General features: G+C 40.2%; 1 protein-coding gene across 1 annotated transcript in view; it reads left to right on the forward strand.

Moving 5' to 3' along the window:
• The first annotated feature begins 1,447 nt into the window (after positions 1-1,447).
• Positions 1,448-23,885, forward strand: part of LOC124799155 (transcription factor GAGA-like) — a 57,480-nt gene continuing 35,042 nt past the window's right edge. The window contains exon 1 of the mRNA XM_047262693.1: positions 1,448-1,984. Within this exon, the coding sequence (XP_047118649.1) occupies positions 1,799-1,984 (186 nt within the window). The 5' untranslated portion in view covers positions 1,448-1,798. The remainder of the gene's footprint in view (positions 1,985-23,885) is intronic.

Below are 23,885 nucleotides of genomic sequence, written 5' to 3' on the forward strand. Positions count from 1 at the left end.
AAGAGAACAAGCAAAAGCGAACTGTCAGAAAGGTATCACTTCACACAACACTTAACATTGCATCTCGTGGTCACCACCACCACAAACTAATTTGAGGCAACATTGATAATTCACACTGGCCGTTATTTCATGGCACTTCAAAATACTTCACAACGCGTTTCAAATAGCGGAATCAACGGACCGTCACGATATGGCAAGGTTCGTTGGGAGAAATTTCTGAAGGTGTTTTGTGTTCTTGTATCTTCTTAAAATTTATTTAATTATTATGTTTTGTTTTCGTGACAAATTACAAATGTTTAAGGCGACTTGGATATGTTTTGTCCATTGCGTGTTCCCACAAGCGAAGTCAAATTTCTGAAAGCGAAAAGTTATTTAGGTTTTACTATAACAGAACAGTCCGCAATAGAGCCATCTTCAAGCCCTGTAGCATGAATGACAAAAATCTTCCAGTCGTACATGTATCTAAGGGAACCAGTATTTGCTCGTGGTTTTCGTAGAAGACTTCTCGAGCAATGTGTGCCCTTCACAAACGTAACAACAATTCTCAGACTAAACACTCAGAACCAAGAATTCTTTTGTCTCAAATAAAAAGCTATAAAAATAACGGCTGTTGGAATATTGCTTTCGAAATTTCATCGAACACTCGCAATCTCACATTCCTTAATTTCAATACGGAGTTACGTTTACTTTGCGATATGGGGGCATTTTTGATCAGAAAGCAGCAGCACCGCATTCCATAACCGTGGTTTTAGGCAGACATGCTGCCTCATGCGCAATCTTCATTCTCCGATGGATGTCTGCCAATATCTGTCATTCGGTAACTAAGAACAGAACAACAGCACATTTCTCCTGTTTGATAATAATGTCGCCTAGTTAACGTTTCCGCATTTACCGCACGCATGTCGGAAGACACAAAGGCCACACTAATACCATGTCTATGCTTATACACGCGCATCGAAGTCACGCTACGTTGCATGTTCGCTGCAGCAGTGCAGTCAAACGGCAACTTTTTTGATCGTTCCTTATAATTCTGTATTTCAGCAGGGAACATTTGAAATTCCCTCTCCACTATGGCAACTGTGATCGGCAGGCTTATCTTTTTGCATGATTGTCGTTGATGGAAAAAAATAGCTCTGTATAAATTTTGGGGAACTAAGACTTAATTTTTAGAATTATACATGTATGTTATAAATAATCGCACACGGCAGTTTCGGTTTGTTGAAAATAACAAAGACATGGAAAATTGTTCTCCTAATTATTGTTGTATGTTGGCAGCAATGTTAGTTTACTAAATCAAGTTGTTATACTTTCATAATTTTTGTGTACTAATTGGAGTAATCGATTAAGCGCGTAACCAGTGTAATTTACTTCGTGCTGTACGCTAAGTAGTTCACAGCTAATTAACAAACGTTATCATATCGATATTATGTCGCAGTAATTAACGTTCTGTATTACATGCGTATGCAGGACTGGCGATATAAGTTTCGGTTCAGCTGTCAGATGACAGTAATATTTGTTCTGTTGTAGAATATACTGATGAACTAAGTCAAACAGCCAAATTGATATGCATCAGTGCCCATGTCTGAATCTGCAATAGCCCGAGGCGTTGAATAATTGTGATTATGCTGCTTATTCAGTATTTTATTTCGTAGGTGTTGTGTGTCATTTTTGTTAAGAGGTAAAAATAAGTATCTATTTTGCGTGTGTGCGACAAGATAGAATAATTTTTGTGGAATAGTAAAGACAGTAGCCATACATTGTTCACCAACGCAACATTTCAAACGTGCAGTGACAAAATATGGGGAGCAGTCAGCTGTACAGTTTGTCATGGGGAGAGTTTGGTACGTCGCTTGTATCTGCCGTTCAGCTACTGAGATGCCATGGAGATCTTGTTGATGTGACGCTGGCAGCTGGTGGCCGCAGTTTTCCCGCACATAAAATAGTCCTCAGCGCAGCAAGCCCATTTCTTCTGGACCTTCTGAAGGTTGTAATGCTTCTCCATTGTAGTGATATTAACAAAAAACAAAAAAATGTTTATTTTTGGATGATAGCAGAAATTTACACCCTTTATGCACATTCATCTTATCGATGTGGAAATTTTATTACTGGAAATTATTAGTAATTTGACAAAATTGACTGCATGGTAATCTCATATATTGCCCTAGTAAGCGACTATGTTTTATATACAGGCCTACTTCTGTATTCTAGCAATTTGGATTGAATTCCTAGACATTAAAGCAATTGGAATCAGCACAGTCATTTCCCCAGTGAAAAATAGTATTGCTCTGTGCTGAAATGTCATTACCTGTTTTTACTACAGTTCTATTGCTCTAAAAAACTGACATGATGACAATTTCCTGTATCGGAGTAAATGAAAGATCTTTTCTCATACTGAACTTCTATATTTAAACAAAAGTGTTAGTCATTCTTTTTTATCGTACTTCCTCATTTTTTGTGATGTGAAACTACACATACAAAATAAAACCTCTGCTGAAATAGTGATATGTAGCCACATATTAGCTGAAAAATGCATAATACTTGCAAATCAGTTGATAGATTGCACATCATAGTTGTTACTAACCTACCATGCAAATAATTAATATTTCCTGTTAATTTACCCATGCTTTGTCCAACATTTAAAAAAATTACCAACCTCAAATGTGGTAGGCACTGAAAACTGCATTCTGAAGCAAACCCCAGTAACATATTGAAAGAATATTCTGTTACTAAGGAAAATATCATCTTTGATTAAATGTGGAACAGTTGATATGAAAACTCTGTAACCAAGAGAACGATGGCTAAAGTTTACAATGGGCCACCCATGCGCAGACCTTGGCAATGCCTATGCATGTATGATCAACAGGAGAATGTGTTATTACTTTCGACAATAAAAACAGATCACTTATCTTCACTCCCTCACCTCCCTAGTCCCATGATTTAATTTAACAAATCATATGAAACATTGATTCACAGTTCACTTATTCCACCATCTTAGATTTGCCAGACGGCACTTTGTAAAGTGTTACTGTAAATGGTGGTTCAAGTCTTTATACAGGGTGAGCCTGGAGGAAAGTTACATGCTCTGAGAGGTGATAGTGATTGTGAACAGAAAACTTCATATGAACATATGCCCTATTCCAAATGGTTTCCGAGATAGAACACATTTAATATCACTTTTGTACATTTTTCTTGAATAACTCGAAAACCGCAGTCTCCAGTGAAAAGTGTTGCAATGCAAAATTAAACTATATTAAATTTCCTACAAAAAAGGTCCTATTCATTTTTTTTCTCTAGAACTAATGGTTTGTGTGAAGAGAGCACAAGAATTTTGAAAAACTCGCTCGACGCTCATGTGCTGTAGCTTATGCAGTTTTTATAGGCCAATTCGAGGTAACAAGTTGGACGAACAGTTTGATACGGGACATTTGTGGTCTATCAAGTCAGGAAACTTCCTCAAATTGACCTAAAAATTTGAATAAGACCTTTTTTGTAGCAAATTTAATATAGTTTAATTTTGTATTGCAGCACGTTTTCACAGGAGGGTCCAGTTTTCGAGTTATTCAAGAAAAACTTACAAAAGTGATATTAAATGTGTTCTATCTCGGAAACCATTTGGAATAGGACATGCGTCCATATGAAGTTTTTTGTTCAGAATCACTAATACTACCACCCCTCAAAGCATGTTCCTTTCCTCCTGACTCACCCTGTATAATCCTGACACACTGTTGTTACAGTGACCAATACAATACTGGTACTGAAAAAGTACATGTTTTAGTCTATAGTAGTAATTTATTTATTCTGCCTACTGGCAATGGAAGGAGGCAAAGTAATAATTCACAACTTTAGACTAAAACAGGTACTTGTTCAAGTCTTTGATTAGAAGTGTGACTGGATAGTCAGTTGGAGGGTGTTCATATACTGTGGTAGGAATTCTTTTGATGGGATGAAGAGAGTCGAATTTCTTTTAGTTAACACAGCTGAAATTCGGTCAGTGTTAGGAGCCATTGTCATTACCACTTCACAGACACACATTTCAATTTAGTTACAATCCAGGTTATCACATATACAGCCTCTTCATTGCAGCCCTCAGTATCTTCTCTGGTTCTTGATTTTGGGCATTTAATATTATTTTATTGCTCTGTACTGTTGATGCTTTATTTACACTGATCAGCCAGAACATTACGACCGCCGACCTACTATTGATATAAACCCAGCTAGGCAGTAGCAGCATCACCACCTGGTGAGGAACGACTACTAGTGCATGTAGTATCAGTGAGTGTGCTGTCCATATGTAGAATGGGGAAGGTATACAATCTGAGTTTGACTGAGGACAGATTGTGATGGCCTGGAGGATCAGCATGAGCATTTTGGAAACTGTGTGACTCGTCGGGCGTTCAAGTGGTCAGTACCTTCAACATGTAGCGAAACTGAGGTGAAACCACATCCAGATGTCATGGGGTTTGGTGCCCACCCCTCATTACAGATGTCAGATGTTGTAGGCTGGGCAGACTGGTAAAACAGGACAGGTGATGAACTGTGGCGGAACCAACATCAGACTTTAATGCTGGGCAGAGTAAAAGTGTGTCTGAACACACAGTACACCGAACACTCCTGATGACGGGCCTCTGCTGCTGGGGACCCATGCACTGTGACATTGGCAACTGCAACTGAAATACATATGACCATTGGCACTGGACGTTATGCAGTGGCAGTGCGTTGCATGGTCTAATTAATCTCAAGACCTTCTTCATCGTGCCAATGTAAGGGCGTGAATCCGTCATCTTCCAGGGGAACAGCTCCTTGACACCTGTGCTGTGGTAATGGAGACAAGCTGACGGTGGCTCCATTATTCTCTAGGGAACATTCATGTGGGCATCCATGTGTCCAGTGGCACTCGTGCAAGGCTCCTTGATGGTCAAGGAGTATAGTACTCTGGTTGCAGACCACATATGCCTCTCCATGATGATCCTGTTTCAGTCAGATAATGCACCATGTCACAAAGCCAAGAGTGTGATGGAGTGGTTTGAGGATCACAGTGGTGAGTTGCAGTTGATTTGCTGGCCCCCCAACTCGCTAGACTTGAACCCTATCGAACAAATCTGGGATGTGATTGAACATGGCGTCAGAGCTCATTGCCCCCTCACTGGAATTTATGGGAATTAGGTGACTTGTGTGTGCAGATGTGGTGCCAACTCCCTCCAGCGACCTACCAAGGCCTCATTGCTTTCATGCCACAATACATCGCCACTGTTATCTGTGTCAAAGGTGGCCATAACAGCTATTAGGTAGGTGGTCATAATATTCTGTCTGATCAGTGTATATCACTGCAAGCCATGTCACTTTTGTTATTCCTTCTTGGTGTTGCAACTTCCACAAATGTATAGGCAAGTGGCATTTATTGTGCAAAGTTGCCATGAAATGGCCGAGCTGAGAGAATTGGGGGAAATCTAGCAGTGTAAACTGCCGTGGAGGGTAGAAGGCAGTGCCTGTGAGGACTGTACTCAGCGACACCAGGGTATAATACGTGCATACTGAGGGGCTATGGTGTTAGTGATTGATTTGTCATATTCGTCATCGATCAGTTGGTGCTCAAGCTTATCTGTGCTCCCTCCCCCCTCTCTTTCCACACAGTACCTGTACTGAATTTGGACATGAACAGTGAGTGCAACATTCATTCTAGGGTATGACCATGCTCCAACAACAAGCAAATAATCTTGTTGAACAGAGTCACTTTGTGGGCCTGCGGGAAACTGGATGGATGCATTGACGGAAAGCTGCACATGTTAGACACAATGGATCTGTGGTGTGTCATTGCTTTCAGTAGTGCTCTCTGGAACATTCCTTTACCTGTAGACCAGGTTCTTGATGGCTGTGTAGGACAGACACATGTCAAGATCAGCACATTGTCCGAGCCACAGTGGCTGACTAATCATCGTCCAGGGAAGAAATTTGGGCACATATTGCAGTGGCTGTCACCAGATTATCATTAGGAACTGTCTACTTGCAGAAGAACTAAGATCGTGAATGCCTTTACTGGAAAAGAGTCAACTGAAGATTGGAATGGTGCTGTGTTGTCTTCAGTGACGATCGTGGGAGCTGTCTGTGTGTGAGTGATGGACATGCATGCATATGGTGTATACCTGGTGAGCGGCCTATTCCGGAGAGCGTATGCTCATGACACACAGGTCCCACCTCAGTCTTCATTGTGTGTGGGCGGAGAGGAGGGGGGCAGGGCGTCAGTTACAACTTGTGATCACATCTGGTGTTTTTGCGAGGTAAAGTAACAAGCACCCACTACATTGCACAGGTTGTTATTCCCATGCTAAATTAATGCATTCATTTGACAGGAAGTGAAGTGCTTTTTCAGCAGGACACTGTATGTTCACATACAGCTGCTACTATGCAACATGATCTTTTTGGTGTACAACTACTGCCATGGCCAGCAAGAAAAACAGATCTATTTCCACTTGAAAATGTATGGCACTTGATGAAGCAGGAACTTCCTTGTTCTCCAGAGCCTGTCAGAAGTGTTGCCGAATTGCAACGAAAGGAGCAAGATGCTTGAGACAGTCTGTCGCAGGATGCCATTTAGCACCATAAGATTTTCTGCACACGAGAATACATGCCTGCGTTGCTGTTAGAGAAGGAAGTGCACTATACATTGAAGCGCCTGTTTGGACATCCTTTAATGTGATGTGTGTTTCATTTGGTCTGAATTTGTTGAGAACCCTGTCAGATCACTTGACTTTGACCCTGTGGATGTTGCACTTTCTTTTTTCAGTGGTGTATTACATTTAACTGTGTAAAATGAAGTAAAGGAAATAGAAGAGAGGTCATCTCATTGGAGTAGTGACAAGATACTGGTAAAGCTGGTGAAGGCAGCTTGGAAGCCTCCTCGTGATAAATTTGTGTTGTAATGATAAACCCTTTTTGTATCAGTATGCTTTTTGTGTCCTTTCACTCACTAGCTGCTGTGAACACTTGTTTTACTCTGAAGAGTTGCTGTGGGTAATATAGATGCTCCTTCTCGCTCAGGGACTGGGTGTTTGTGTTGTCCTCATCATTTCATCATCATCAGCAGCAGCATCATCATCGTTCGTAACCGTGACTAATTTGGATTGTGTAAAAATTTAGACTTTGGGCGCTGGTGAACCCACGCAGTTGAACACCCCACAAACCTATCATCATCATCATCATCATCATCATCATCATCATCATCATCATCATCACAGATGCTCCTCACTCTAATTGTTAATTCTCATTTATTCATTGTGTTCCATAAATCCCATAAAGGAAAATCTGCAGGGACATGGAATGAGCCAAGGTATGCAATAACAAAGGACAGGCACATCATATAAACTTAAATCAATGTCATGATGCTACTTAATACTATATATGCTGATGCCGCTGAGTGGAACTTTCAAGATTAGCAGTGAAACTGCTGCTGTGTATAAAGCAGTTGCTTCCTCAGTTATATTAAACAGCTGCTGTAAATCTTCTGTTGGTAGCTAAATATTTTCTTGGTTACATTTAAGTTCTTCAAAGAAAGTAGTTTCCTACTTCTGTAACAACATAGAACAGTTTGGGGTATGTTACTATCCGTTGTGCAGCTTTAAAATGAACACTCCAACTTGCTATGTAGCTAACAGGAATTTCCATTCCTTGATTCTAGATAATCAAATAATTTGTAGAAGGAATTGCTAATGAAGTATGTTTTTCTTTTTCTTTTGAATTGGTAAGGTCTAATTCTTTGCTTTGTGCTAATGAGAGCTTATTGAATACTTTTACATGAGAAGAAATTCCTCTCTGAAACTACAATAGGCCGCAGTGGATGATTTTTGTTTTATGGATATTATGCCGTACTCAGATGCCTATTTCTGAACCTTATGTGTTGTTTCCTAATGCTGGCAACATCAAAGGCTACAAAGACTCAGCTAGCACTTTTAAACTTAAACGAGATCATCAAACTGAACTGTTTACTTTTATCCACTCTGTGGTACGGTCGTGGTGTCATCAGATCACTGCGTAGGATTGCCTTAGGAATTGAGGCTTTAGGCACAGTAATATGCCTTGTAACACAGCGTAATGTCCATAAAACAAAGTTCCCCAAGGGTGCAAATGCTGGCTGTTAAAGGCTGCTTTTTATGATCATTTTTTGTTTTGTTTTGTATTGTGGTTGTATAGATCGCAGTTCAGCAGAAACTGATTTTATCATCAGCATCAGAAAGCATTAGGGAGTAAATAAACTGTGAAGCATGCATAAGAATGCCAAGATCCTTAAGAAAGCTTCTGCAAGGTTGCAGTAGTCTACTTTAAATAACTGCTCATTCATGCTGAATAAATACCTTATTTACTTTTGGTGCCTTGCACCAAAAGATAATTCCAGAAGACAATAGGGAGTGAAAATATACAGAATAATCCTCACACTTAGGTTTATGTCATCACAGTTCCTGAGAGCAAAACATATTGAACTGAGTGTCTTGATTAACATATCCATTTTAACTTTTCATCCAATTGGATAAAACTTTGTAATGTGTTGCTGTGGAAAGAGGGGTAAGTTGGATAACTAGTGAAGAAATACTGAATTTAATGAGGGAGAAAAGAAATGTATGGTGCAACTTGATTAAAAGAATTAGTAGGTTGGTCGGACATCCAGAGATGCCAGGGAGTAGTTAATTTGCAAATGTAGGGAAGTGTGGGAGGTAAAAATTGTAGAGCAGACGAAGGCTGGACTATAGTAATCATGTTAATGTGAATGGTTGATGCAGTAGTTGAGCAGAGGTCCAACCTGGATCTTTCTCATTACTCCTCATAGTCCCCATTATTCTCATAGTGTGAAATCTGTTTCTCTTCTGAAATTTACATTATAGTAGAATTGCAAAACATATTCTAATTACAGACATACGACGACAAGGGGAGAATTTTTTCAGTCTTATTTTGGTACATGTTGTACATTAAACAAATTAAAAATAAACTTAATCTTTGGTGCAGTTTCTTTTTTGAAATAGTCATTTGTGTTTTGAGGTTAAACTGGAATACCATGCTGACATAAAATCTTTGTGTGACAGGTAACTTATCATCAATGTAAATTCATCCAATATTGGAGAAGATTTATACAGTCAACATTCAACAAATGGAGCACCTATTTTGCATAAAACTGTATCATTCTTAATTCTTCAGCTAGTGTGTACCATACTCTTTCTTCTGATTCACCTGTGGCATCAGTTGTTAGCCACAACTTTAGTTTCCATTTGTCTTACTATCACATGATGCAAGTTCTCAATGTGTTCATCTTTGGTTACAGTTTGTGACTTTCTTCAAGAATGGGATGACATTTTGAAATAAGTCAGCTATTTCTTAACAAATAAAGGTGTGACATAAAGTCACGTAACAGTCCCACATAGTGTGTCATCTCAAATTACAGTACTCTCACAACTGGTAACGCTCTTGTCCGTGTCCTAACTGTGCACTCAGATTCCTGAAGATGGAAATAATTCCAAAATGCATTGTGCATACTTTGTAATCAATAAAGTAATTCTTCTCCTGCTACTGTATGACTTTTTGTGTGAACTAGGAAGCATAACTACAGATCTATGCATATTTATTTCATAGCTGTTGAAAACAAATACCAAATTCCCTTTAAACCTTCTCCAACTTTGGATGAATTTCCTTTGGTAATAGATCACCTGGTATAAAGATTTTATGTTAGCACCAGTAAAATACACAATGGAACTTGAAAAAGAGGGCCAATTATCTTTCCTAGATGTTTTAGCTAAGAGAAAAATGGACAGTTCCCTGGACCACAGTGTATATAGAAAATCTACACACACTGACCTCTGTCTCCACACCTCAAGCCATCACCATCCATCACAAAGAAATTCAGTGCTAGAATATCTACATCTATGTAGATACTTTGCAAGCCACCGTACAGTGCATGGTGGAGGTTACCATGTGCCACTAGTAGTCATTTCCCTTCCTGTTCGACTCGAAAATAGAGCGAGGGAAATATGACTGTCTGTGTGCCTCTGTACGAACCCTAATTTCTCATATCTTATCTTTGTGGTCCTTACATGTGATGTATGTTGGCAGCAGTAGAATTGTTTGGCAGTCAGCTTCAAATGCCGGTTGTCAAACTTTTCTCGATAGTGCTTCTCAAAAAGAACATCACCTTCACTCCAAGGATTCCTATTTGAGTTCCTGAAGCACCTCCATAACACTTACGTGTTGTTCGACCCTACTGGTAACAAATCTAGCTGTCCGCCTCTGAATTGCTTTGATGTCTTCTTTCAATCCTACCTGGTATGGATCCCAATCACTTAAATGGTACTCAAGAATAGGTTGCACAATGTCCTATATGTGGTCTCCTTTTCAAATGAACCAATCTTTCCAAAAATTCTCCCAGTAAACCGAAGTCTACCATTCACCCTTCCCTACCACCGTTTTCACATGCTCGTTCCACCTCATATCGCTTTGCAGTGTTATGCCCAGATATTTAAATGACTTGATTGTGTCAAGCAGGACACTAGTAATACTGAATCCGAACATTACAGGTTTGTTCTTCCTACTCATCCGCATTAACTTACATTTTTCCACATTTAGGACTAGATGCCATTCACCATACAAACTGGAAATTTTGTCCAAGTCACCTTGTATCTTCCTATACTCACTCAACTTCGACACCTTACCATGCACCACAACATAATCAGCAAACAACCGCAGATTGCTGCCCAACCTGTCCACAAAATCATTTATGTATATAGAGAACACTTCACTGGGGCACTCCTGATGATACCCCTGTCTCTGATGAACAGTCGCTGTCGAGGACAACATACTAGTTTCTATTATTTAAGATGTCTTCGAGCTACTCACATATCTGTGAACTTATTCCATGTGCTTGAATCTTCATTAACAGTCTGCAATGGGGCACAATGTCAAATGCTTTCCGGAAATGTAGACATATTGAATCTGCCTGTTGCTCTTCATCAATAGTTCTCAGTATATCATGTGAGAAAAGAGCCTGCTGAGTTTCGCATGAGTGATGCTGTCTAAAACCAAGAAAGTTTACTATATTCGAATGAGAATATGTTCAAGGATTCTGCAGCAAACAGAAGTTAGGGATATAAACGTAGGCTTCCGCGGCCATTGTAACAGTCAATAAATTTTTTCTGCATTTGTGACCGCATTGTCAGTATGTAAAAAAAAAAAAAAAAAAAAAAAAAAAAAAAGTTTACAGTAAACAAAACACCCTGAAGGAGGTCACCTGCGGCAGTGGCCGAAACATTGGTTGTTTTACATATTGACAATGCGTTCGCAAACCCAGAAAAAATTTTATCGACGGAAATTAGGGATATTGGTCTGTAATTTTGCGGTTCCGTTCTTTTGCCTTTCTTATATGATTTTGTCACTTCCGCCTTTTTTGCAGTCACTTGGGACATTGTGGTGGGCGAGAGATTCACAGTAAATGCAAGCTACGTCAGGGGCCAATGCCGTAAGGTACTCTTTGTAAAATCAAACTGGGATTCCATCTGGACCTGGTGATTTATTTGTTTTCAAATCATTCAGTTGTTTCTCTATGCCAGGTATGCTTATTTCTGTGTCGTCCATACGGGAGTCTGTCTGATGGTCAAATGATGGTATGTTTCTACGGTTCTCCAGTGTGAACAATTTCTTGAATGTGAAATTTAAAACTTTGGCTTTTGTTTTGCTATCTTCAACTGGCACATTGGACTCATCAACAAGTGACTAAATGGAAGCCTTAGACCCTCTTAGTGATTTACATATGACCAGAATTTTCTCGTCGTCTCTGCTACCTTTTGCTAAGGTGTGACAGTGGTAGTTGTTGTATGCTTCATGCATAGATCTTTTCACAGACATGCGAATCTCTGCTAACCTTCGCTTGGTGTCATTTGTGCATCCCCTTTTGAATGCAGAGTGCAACAGCCTCTGCTTTCTCAGCATCTGCTGAATTTCATTATTGAACCATGGTGGGTCTTTTCCATCTTTCATCCACTTACTAAGCACGTAACTCTCCAGACCACTATTTACAATCTGATTATACTGTGCCCATAATTCCTCTACATCCATCTTACTGGAACCAGATGATGCCAATTCACTGTCTAAGTGAGATGTTAATAACTGCTTATCTGCTCTATGTTGCACACACACTCTCCTAGCCTTATTGATTGATGTATTAACTTTTGTAGCCATAATTGCTATAATGAATCATAATCGCTAGTCCCCGTTTCTGTACTGACATTGTCGGTAAGAACCCTGGAACATAGAGCTCAAGCACTTTCAGACAAGGAGAGCCTCACCAGAAAATTTGCACCTAAGAGTAGTATTCTGAAGGAATGGATTCTCAGATCAGCAAACTGAATGAATGGTGTTCAAAATTAAGAAAATGTGAGAAAGAGGCAGAGATTGAAACTGAGGAAGATAAGCCAAACATAGATTCTCACCTTATGCTGGAAAGATTGGTAGTCCTATGAAAACATAGCATCCATTGTATTTTGCTCCCTTAAGCTAGCATAAAAAGTATTCTTTGCAATGTTCTCCAAAAGCCAGGTGTGTGTCATACTCCATGCGAATGCAGCTTGTCTTTTGTGGCTCAAGGAGAGATGCTAAGTACAACAGTGACAAACTTGACTGAAACTACCAAGCAGATCAGCTGTATGCAAGCACAGCCTTGAATGTGATCTTGAAATGAAATAAGATGAGACCAGTAATGGGGCGCAAACATCAAATTTGTTGTGCACCGTAAGTAAGGACTCTGTCGAAATAAATATGTAAGAAACCTAGTAAACAGGGATGGCGGTTTGACTTTAAATAATGTTTGGAGTCCAGCACTTAATTTATGAAAATCTCATGAGGCATCACATCACCACAGTTAAAAAACACTGAGAGAATACATTTAACAAAATTTCATTACGAGTTCTGAAAAACAAAAAAAATCAAAGGATCTGGTGGGTGTCAAGAATCAAACTTCGATATAAATAGTGTAGTGGGACCAACAGTACTTCATCGTCTGGTTGGATTCTAGGCAGCAAGTGCACATAACTACAAAAGTTGCAGGACCAGAAGAAAACGGGTGGTTCGGTCGTGAAAATATGATGTATAAAATGGAAACAACAACTCAGCAGAACACGCAGAAATATACTATTAATCATTTGCGGTGAGAAAAAGTGAGGCATCCGTAGTGTTCATTAATACAAACAATTATTTATAAAGATTGTCCCATCCTTACTGGTTTGTACATTCACCCATTCCTTAGATTTTTCAACTACATTTAATGGTTTCAAAATTTGAAAGGCCTCCACACTTTCTCCACCAGTCTTCAAGTACGACAAAATGTGACCTTCCATGGGCACGAGAAAGACATCAAAGTGTCATAAGACTGAATGATGCTTTGACACTGAATATATTTAAAAAAATATGTGAGGTGTAGCATTATCATTACAGATCCTGTAGAGATCCTTGGAAAGGAGAAAATATAAAAACTAATCAAGCTAAACAGAAAAAATGTGTTAATCCCTGTTTGAAAGAAATAGGTGCTGACTGGTGTGACTTACAGACCATAGTTGAAAAACACTGATGCAAATTTGTTCAGAGGAACAGAAGATATGACTCGAAGATAACCTCATGGAAAATCAGAAGGAAACAAAGGAGAAATTTGTAATATGAAAAATAAGGGAAATGTAACTTTTCAAATTTAGGAAGATGACATCAGCAAAGGGCTTTGAAGATCAGTTGAATGGAATTGATAGTGTCATTAAGAGGGACTATAAGATGAATATCAACAAAAGTAAAACATCCTAATGGAGTGTTGCTGAATTCAATCAGGAAATTAGTTTAGGAAAACACACACTAAAAGTAGTAGATGCGTTTTGCAATTTGGGCAGTAGAATAACTGATGATGATCAAAGTGGAGGGGGTATAGTGCAGATCGGCAATAGGAATAAAACATTTTCAGCAAGAGAGAAATTTTGTAACATAAAATACAAGTTGAAATGTTGGGGAAATCTTTTCTGAAGATAACTATGAGGAGTGTAGTGTTGTATGGAAGTGAAATAATGTTAACAGTTTAGCCAAAATGAGAATAGAAGCTTTTGAAATGTGGTGCTGCAGAAGAATGTTGGATTAGACGGGTGGTTTGTATAAGTAACGAGGCATTACTGGATCAAATTGAGGAAGAAAGAAATTTATGGGACAACTTGACCAAATAAGGGATGGGTTGGTAGTGCACAACTTTAGGCATCAAAGATATGCCAGTTTGATATTGGATGGAAGTATGGAGGGGTAAAATTATTGATGAAGACCTAGGCTTGACTACAGTAACCATGTGCGAATGGATGTAGGATGCAATAGTTATTTAGAGATGAAGCAGCTTGCACGTGATATACTGGCATAGAGAACTACATCAAACCAGTCTTAAGAGTGAAGATCAGGACAACAACAATGTTTTACAAGAACAGTGTCAGCTTTCCCACTTAATTTCCATGAGAATGTGTCTTACAGTTTCGTTTGGGCTGTACCAACTTGATATGATACTAGTAGCATGTCTCTAAATTCATTAGTTACCTGCTGTTATCTCTTTGTGATAGGGACACTAAATGCTGGAGAAAAGCTTTAGACTTGGCCACACTAGAATGTGGTGTAAGATTTGCTTTGCAGATCTCTCCTTAGTGTTACCCACTGACTGTATGAGGTTCTATGCCTCAGATTTCTGGGCTTCATTGTTCTGAGTTGTCACTGACATGCGTGATATCTGAGCTAGATTTTTGGATGTTCCAAATGAATTGGGATCTGCTGGGGTACTCCATTTACGAATAACCTTTGACTGGTGGAAGAAATTTTCCCCATACCTATACAAAGTAAATCACAGTGAATGCTTTGCTGGAGTTTTAGTGGCAGCCTTTGTCATTACCAGTGTTCAAAGGTGAGATGTCACAGTAACTGTGTTCATTTGTTTGCAAATTAGGTTACAAGTCTTTCTGCTAGGTGCCAGTACTACACTGAAGTGCCATAGAAACTGGTATAGGCACACACATCCAAATACAGAGATATGTAAATGGGCAGAATGCGGTGCTGCAGTCAGCAGTGCCTACATAAGACAATAAGTGTCTGGTTAGATAGGTTACTGCTGCTAGATGGAATGTTATCAAGATTTAAGGCATCTCCAAGGTAGCGATGAAGTGGGGATTTTCCATACGACCATATCAGGAATCTGGTACAACATCAAATCTCCGACATTGCTGCAGCCAGAAAAAGATCCTGCAAGAATGGGACCGATGAACACTGAAGAGAATTGCTCAATGTGACAGAAGTGTAATCCTTCTGCATATTGCTGCAGGTTTCTATGCTAGGCCATCAACAAGAATCAGCGTGCGAACCATTCAACAAAACATCATCGATATGGGCTTTTGGAGCTCAATGCCCACTCGTGTACCCTTGATGACTGCACGACACAAAGCTTTACACATGCCTAGGCCTGTCAACCCCACCATTGGTCTTTTGACAAATGTAAACATGGTGCCTGGTCGGACGAGTTTCGTTTCAAATTGTATCGAGCGGATGGACGTGTATGGGTATGGAGACAACCTCATGAATCCATGGACCCTGCATATCACCAGGGGACTGTTCAAGCTGGTGGAGGCTGTGTAATGGTGTGGGGCATCTGCAGTTGGAGTAATATGGGACCCCTAATACGTTGATACGATTCTGACAAGTGACACATACGTAAGCATCCTGTCTGTTCACCTGCATCTGTTCATGTCCATTTTGCGTTCTGACAGACTTGGGCAATTTCTGCAGGACAGTGAGACATCCCACATGTCCAGAATTGCTACAGAGTGGCTCAAGGAACACTCTTCTGAGTTTAAACGCTTCCACTAGCCACCAAACTCCCCAGACATGAACATTATTGAGTATATATGGTTGCTTTGCAATGTGCTGTTTAAAAGACATCTCCACCCCCCTCACACTCTTATGCATTTATGGACAACCCCGCAGGATCATGGTGTCAGTTCCCACCAGCACTATTTCAGACATTAGTCGGCCCCATGCCATGTCGTGTTGTGGCACTTCTGTGTGTTCACAGGAGCCCTACACAATATTTGGCAGGTGTAGCAGTTTCTTTGGCTCTTCAGTGTAAATTACCAACTTATGGGATTATCTTCTGGCCAATGCACCTAAAGCAAATAAGGTATTTATCCAACAAAAGCAAGTTGTAAGAATGTTGTGTCAAATAAGTAACCGCATTTCTTGAAGAGGTGTAAGTGTGTTGTAATTCTTACATTGACTCTCAATACAGTTATGTCCACCCCTGCTAGCTGAGTGGTCAGCGCGACAGTGTGTCAATCCTAAGGGCCCGGGTTTGATTCCCGGCTGGGTAGATTTTCTCTGCTCGGGGACTGGGTGTTGTGTTGTCCTAATCATCATCAAATCATCCCCATCGATGTGCAAGTCGCCGAAGTGGTGTCAAATTGAAAGACTTGCACCCGGTGAACAGTCTACCTGATGGGAGGCCCTAGTCACAAGACATTTACATTTTTAATACAGTTATACCTAATGTGTTTTTGTTGCTGATAATAAAAATCAATTTCAGATATATTGTGAGTTGTATAATCTCAATTAAGTCTCAAAAATAATTTTCATGAAACCTTTTGCCAATTTCTCCCTGCTTCATAGTGCAGTCATGTGCTCTAGTGCAGTTACTTAACAAGTTCCCAGCTAAAATAAATGAGAAATTGGGAACACAACAAATCAGTATGAAAATTAAAAACATATCAAGGAAAAATGCCTGAGGAAACTTAATACCCTCTGATTTCTCAGCAGCACTTCCTGGGTCACAGAATGCACAGTTCTTCTGTGATTCTACAAAGCTCTTATTTTATTTTGCCTGGATTATGGGTGTGTTGCTTACAGGTAAGCAGCATAATCAATACTGAACTGGTTAGACCCTGTCCATCACAGCGGTGTGCAGTTGGCAGCTAGAGCTTTCCATATAAGCCCTGTAGAAGGCTTACTGGTGAAAGCTGATCTCTCTCTACTAAGGGTCAGCTACCAGCAACTATTGGCAAACTGTGCCGTCACAATCTGTCAGATACCTACCCATCCGTGTTACTTGACTTTAATTCACAACTATCAGTTCAGACTGTTTCCAAAAATGGCTTAAGCAGCTGAGATACAATTTGAACCTCCATGCAAGGACCCCACACTGCCCCCTCTTCTCTGTGTTCATAGGGTTCCCACCCAGCATCCCTCATGGTATGTACCCTGTCCTATGATTCAGATAGATGTCTCTTGTGGCCCTATGAAAAATGCTGATTCTACTATTCTCAGACACCTGTACAATTCGGTTCTCCGTACCCAAATTTGACATGTATGAGTGACGGTCAGTTGTGCTTTTGCACATGTAAGTGGCCATGAGAGGTATTCTCAGTCGAATGCTTGCAGTGTATACACTACAGAGGTGGTCACGGTATTATTGGCTCTGCAGAACATTAGAACTCTTGGCACAAAAGTCTTCCTGGTTTGTAGCAACCCCATGAACTGCTTTCAAGGCGTATCTCAGAGCTACATCAAGATGTTTGAGTCACTTAACATCAAAGACTTTCCAGTTAATCTCCACAGCTCCAGTTCAACAGTAACATTCATCTGAACACCAAACGATGTGGGTATTCTGGGAAATGAACTCGCTGGCAAATAAGCTAAAAGACAACCACAGGAGACAAAGTCAAATTCAGAGTAGCAGTCACAGACTACTTATTGCAGCTGTGACACTGCATTTTGAAAACTTGGGATATGGAATGTCAGGCTATCACAACCTTATCAATGCAAGCAAGTCATGCCACCAAGGCACAGCATACTTTTTTTCAGGCCTCTTGGAAAGTTGCAATCGTACTGTGCTGACTGTGTCAGTCACACCAGATTTACCCACGAGTCCCTTCTGGGTCAAAAGGACTCCCCTCAGTGGAGCTGTGGTAGTCCTCTCACAATCGCCTATATTCTCACTGAGTGTTACTGTTAGCTGATCCTGGGCATTTATGAATGATAGGTACAGTCCTTAGCTCCTGGGTTTTATGTCACTTTTAATTATTCTGGTAAAGATACTGTCATGCACATTTTCAACCTCAATGACATGGTGACAGACCCTGGAACTGAAAATTCTCCTTTTCTTGTTTCATACCTTTTTGGTTAATTTTTCTGTGAATCAGGAGAACGTTAACCAAGTAGCGTAGTCCTTTTAAGCCCTTAATCATCATCAACTGTAGATGATCATAGTTGACCTGGGGAGCAGAGCTCATTGCTGTACCTGGGACAGGGTCGTTTATGAACACACTATGGCTATTCCCATTGCTGCATAGAGATACCAGCCACTCTCTTAGTCACCGATTTCAGGAAAACTATGCGAATTGACCATCGATTGAGGTGAGGCCACCATACTAGTTGATTCAGGGGCTTCTTTTTCTGTAATGTTGAGTGATTATCGTCGCCAAATAAAGAATACTAAGTTGTGTGATGTGAAAGCGATTGTGCTGAAGGTCGCAAATGGCAAATAGGTCCAGCGTATAGGAATGTATATTACAAGAATAACTATCAGTGACAGTCCTTAAAGTTTGTTGTTTTAACAGAATGTAGCCATGATGCTGTTTGTGGATGAGACTTCTTGCAGGTATCACAAACAGTCATAAACTGTGGAAGCTTAGAGCTTAAGCTATTATCACAAGCACAAACAACAAATATTGCTGTTGTTGGTTGTTTGCTGTTGAAGACGTTTTTAACCCGCTGCCATCAACAAGTTGAGTTCCAGTCATAAATTGAGATGCTCAGTTAAACTGTGAAGCTTTTGTCAACTGAAGCTACTCAGGCTCACAAAAGAAACTGACATGTCAGCACCAATCATAAGCGTTGTAGTTTGTCAAGGATGACTTTGGATCACTAATTGTCGTGAACAGCCACTACTCATCTGTAAAGGTGTGTGTGTGTGTGTGTGTGTGTGTGTGTGTGTGTGTGTGTGTGTGTGTGTGTGTGATCAGCCCTGACTGAGGAACAATGTCAGTGAGTGATATTTGTTTTGTGTCAATTGTTGGATGCTTTCAGATCTGGGTTGGAGAAAAGACAGACAAAGCAGCCCATTGTAAAACACTGTATCAACATTGGTGATCATCCACCATTTAGCCAGTGCTCACATAGAATGTCGCCGGCTGAATGATGGAGGAAATAGAGAAGATGCTGCAAGATTACATCACTGAATCTTCAGAGAGTCGTTGGTCGGTCCTGTCCTTACGGGCCTTCTGAAGAAGAAGAATGGCACATGGCTTTTCTGTGTCGACTACCATCAAGTGGACAAAATTGTAAAGAAAGGTGTCTGCCCAGTGCCACACAGAGGGAACTGCATAGACTGCTTGAAAGGACCAACTTATTTCTCAGCTATGGAAAGGCTACTGGCAAATCGAAGTTGATGAGGAAGAGACACCTTCAAAACTACTAATGGCCTCTTTGGTTTTAAAGTTATGCCATTTGGCGTGCATAATGCTCCAACAACCTTTGAACAACCTCGTTCGACACCTTAAATGGATGATGTGTTTTCACTGTCTAGATGACATTGTCATTTCTTTGAAGGTGTTTGAAGAACATCTAGGCCACCTGACAACAGTGTTGAACTGTTTTTGGACAGCAGGACTCTGTATGAATATGAAAAAGCATCTTTTTGTTACCAAAAAAGTAAAGAACTTTGGGCATCTAGTGATTGGTGATGGAGTCCATCCTGATCCACAGAAAATAAGAGCGGTCACAGATTTTCTAGTTCCTTGTCACATTCATGATGTGAGAAGTTTTCTCAGGATGTGCTCATACTACTGGCAATTCATAAAGGAATTCTGTACTGAGGCATGTCTCTTGCAAGAAATACTGCAGGAGATGTCAAATTTTCATGGAACATTGCAATATGGATCCTTTCTTGTTCTTAAGACAACACTGAAATATTCTCCAGTCCTAGCATTGTATGACAAGAAATATAGGACAGAACTTCCACCCACACTAGCAGTTATGGGGTAGATGCAGTTCTAGTGCAGAGTCAGAAAGGTGCTAAAAAGGTAAAAACTAATTCTTTCAGAGTACTCTCCGAATCTGAGATGAACTGAACTACAACCGAGAAAGAATGTCTTGCAATTGTTTGGGTCATCAACATGTTATGACTATATTTATTTGGCAAAGTATTCATTGTTGTGATGGACCACCATTCTCTCTGCTAGCTGACTAGCCTGAAGGATCCATTGAGACAACTGTTGAATGGACACTGAGGCTTCAGGAGCAAAACATCACAGTGATAAACAAAAGTGGATGGAAACTCAAGCACACTGACTGCCTTTCAGGGAATCATTTAGTGGAACCTAACATCATGAATGAAATCTGGGTCTTCACCACATTAAATTACATTGCTGCTGCACAGAGGCAAGATAAAACACTGCTGAAAACCATAGAAGCCTTGAAGGAGGAGAAACAGGAAAATTTCAATTAGTAAATGGAGCATCATATAAGAGTAACTGTGTTCCAGTGGGATGGTAATGGTTGTTCATCATCCCAACTCATATGTGGCCAGTTATCCTGAAGTATTTCCATGATGCCCCAACATTTGGTCACCTGGGATTTTTGAAGAATCTAGACAGAATCAGACATTGGTATCACTTCACAGTTCTCTACCTATCTGGTAAGACACTATGTGAACCACAGTAAGGAATGTCAGTGATGGAAACATATATTAGAATTACCTCGGGGCACGTGGAACCAATTCCACCTGCAGTGGTGCCATTCCACAGAACTGGAATCGGCGTCTTTGGGAGTTTCCCAAAGTTGACAAACAGGAATCAACGGATAATAGTCTGCATTGACTACCCTGTCGCCAAAGCTGTGCTAACTGTCGAAGCTCCAGTAATTACAAAGTTCCTTGTAGAAGGTACCATTTTGAAGCATGGAGCACCCCTTATGATGGCCTCTGATCGTGCAGAAGTTTTTCAGTTGAGACAAGTAGCAGAGGTACTTTCAAGTAGCAACATCATCCACAGGTTGACAGCTGCCTACCATTGACACATGAATGGCCTCACAGAACACTTCAGTAAGGTGTTAGTAGGTATCCTCTAGACATACATTGATGTCAAACACAGAGGTCAGGATACAGTATTGCCTGTTGTTACATTGGCATACAAAACAGCGAAGAAAGGCACTAAAGGCTCCCTGGTCATGAGGCCAAAATGACTATGGAACACTGTTCCTCTTTCAGCGACAATATTTAAGATGACAAAGCGGAAAGCCTCATCACCTGGACTGAAGAAGCAATGCAGCTGGCTCACTTATGCATCCTGGACACTCAGGAGGAAGACTGAGAGCATTATAACACCAGACACTGGCCATTTAGATACAGCCCAGGAGAAGGTATGGATTTTCATGTCTGTGCGGAAAGTGAGAGTTTCAGGGGAAAAACAACTGCGCAAGTATGAGTAGGATTCACACTCCAGGTTTCTGTACAATCTTAATTATGTAATATGCAGGGTGTCCCATTTATCTTGACCACCTTAAATAAATGTTTGTCCAGATGCAAATTAGAAAACGTTTCAAGCAAATGTTCTTTAGCCATCAGGGGGACATCAATCAGCATGACTGCCTTCATTGTAGCTTTGTTTTGTACAAAGATATGAACAGTGGTATGACTTTTTTAAATGGCACACTGTACTTTTTATTCAGTAATTCATTTCCTTTCCTAAAGACATATTCAAAAATGTATCACAGTGTACTATTCACTGAAACACAACATCATTAACACAACATTGACTTTGAGCCCGGGATCACAAACTTATCCAGTTGCTGGAGTTGTCAGAAAACAAATGAAAACCAAGTAAAAACATAACACAAAATTGACTTTGACTTTCCTTTACCATTTCCCAGAGGTAGTACATTCAAAGGTGGTCAAAGTGGTGACTATGGTCACCAATATACTGGTGCACTTGTTGAATGAAAGAATTATTTACTGCTTCCAGTGTTGCCTGCTGAAGAGAATTACAAGCAAGCACGATATGTTCCTGCATGTCCTCTGGAGTTGTTGGAATATCATGATAGACAACGTCTTTAATGCATCCCCAAAGAAAAAAGTCAAGAGGATTTAAATCAGGAGACGTAGGAGGCCAAGTAACTGTCCCTCCTCGATCAATCCATCAGGCACGATACTTCAGTTCAGAGCATGACGTGCACGCAAGGCATTCAGTGCTGGACATCTATTGTGTTGATACCACATTAAAGCATTCTGCTTCTTAGCGGCACTTCATCCAGAAGAGAAGGAAGAATTTGTCTGAGGAAGTTGGCATACGCTGTGCCTTTTAGACTACCATTGATGAAATAAGGGCCAATAATTGTAGTACCAAGCATCCCACACCAGACGTTAACTCTCCATTGATGCTGATGTTCCACCTGTCTAAGCCATCATGAGTTGTCGCTGGACCAATAATGCATGTTCCTTGTATTTACCTGTCCTTTGTTTGAGAAGGAACATTCATCGGTAAATAGAACATTGGAGAAGAAGTTCGGGTTGTATCATTCCCATGCAATTCTTGATGTAGGTGTACGTGGTAAGGATGGAACCGGGGACATGTAAGAATACGATGTACACTGGTTTTAAGAATTCTAATCTTGTGTTCAAGGTGTCGTGTGCTTACATGTGGATTCATAGCAACAGAAGCGAGAACAGTAACTTTGGCAGCTTCGTCTGTGCGAGTGCTATGACGTGTGTTGTCATGGGTTGAAACTTCCCATTTCTTGAAGCGTCACAACAAGACGAGAAAACAACTGTCGGGAAGGTGGGTTCTTGTCAGGATATCGCTCTCTATACAGTTCCTCTGCCTGCGTAGCATTTCGCCTGTCTTCAACAACAACAATAAAAGAAACGGGAAGGACAGCCTTTACTGTATGCCTACTCTACGCAACAGTATTTAAAAGGACTAAACTACTGTACTAAATGTACCCGTACATAAGAAAACAGTATTGCAATTATTGTTCTGCTACCTTACATTCCTCATAGATGAGTAGCATTTCTACCTTCTCTTTGTTGGTGTACATTCTACTCGCACAACTATTCAACTGACGATGGTTGACAGAATGACGGGTGTGCATTCTACTTATGTTTACATTTGTCTTCTGTCAACGTCAGCATGTGGATGTGTTCAATTACCCTGAGTACCTGCACTAAGCGCTGGGAGCGTCAATGTCATTGTTGTGTTATGTAATTAATAACATTGTGTTTCAGTGAATGGTACACTGTGATACAGTTTTGAATAGTTCTTTAGGAGAGAAAATGAATTACCGAACAAAAAATACAGGGTGCCATTTAAAAAAGTCATACCGCTGTTCATATCTTTGTAAAAAACAAAGCTGCAACGAAGGCAATCATACTGATTGATGTCCCCCTGACGGCTAAAGAACATCTGCTTGAAACATTTTGTAATTTGCATCTGGTCAAACAGTTATTTAGGGTGGTCAAGATAAATGAGACACCCTGTATATAATGATGATGATGATGATGATGATGATAATTTTGTGTGTCTCAGTGGCTTAGTGCAAGTCTTTCTATTGGACACCAGTAACTGCGTATTGTGTGTCCCTAACCTAGTGTAGGAAAAGTGGATCTACAGTTTAACATTGAATCCAAACTACATGTTGTTTCTAGAAACTCCTCATATTGTTGAGAGAAAAAAGCTAGGTTAAAATGAAGATTGAAAAATCTGTGGTCTGACTGAGACTCTATCCCACGACCTTCTGGTTTTTCAGGTACACGATTTATGCTAGACCACCAGGACCAACAAGTATATCAGTAGCTTATCTATAGGTTTTGATGAGTG

The sequence above is a fragment of the Schistocerca piceifrons genome, chromosome 5, assembly GCF_021461385.2.
Source record: "Schistocerca piceifrons isolate TAMUIC-IGC-003096 chromosome 5, iqSchPice1.1, whole genome shotgun sequence".
Classification (NCBI taxonomy): domain Eukaryota; kingdom Metazoa; phylum Arthropoda; class Insecta; order Orthoptera; family Acrididae; genus Schistocerca; species Schistocerca piceifrons.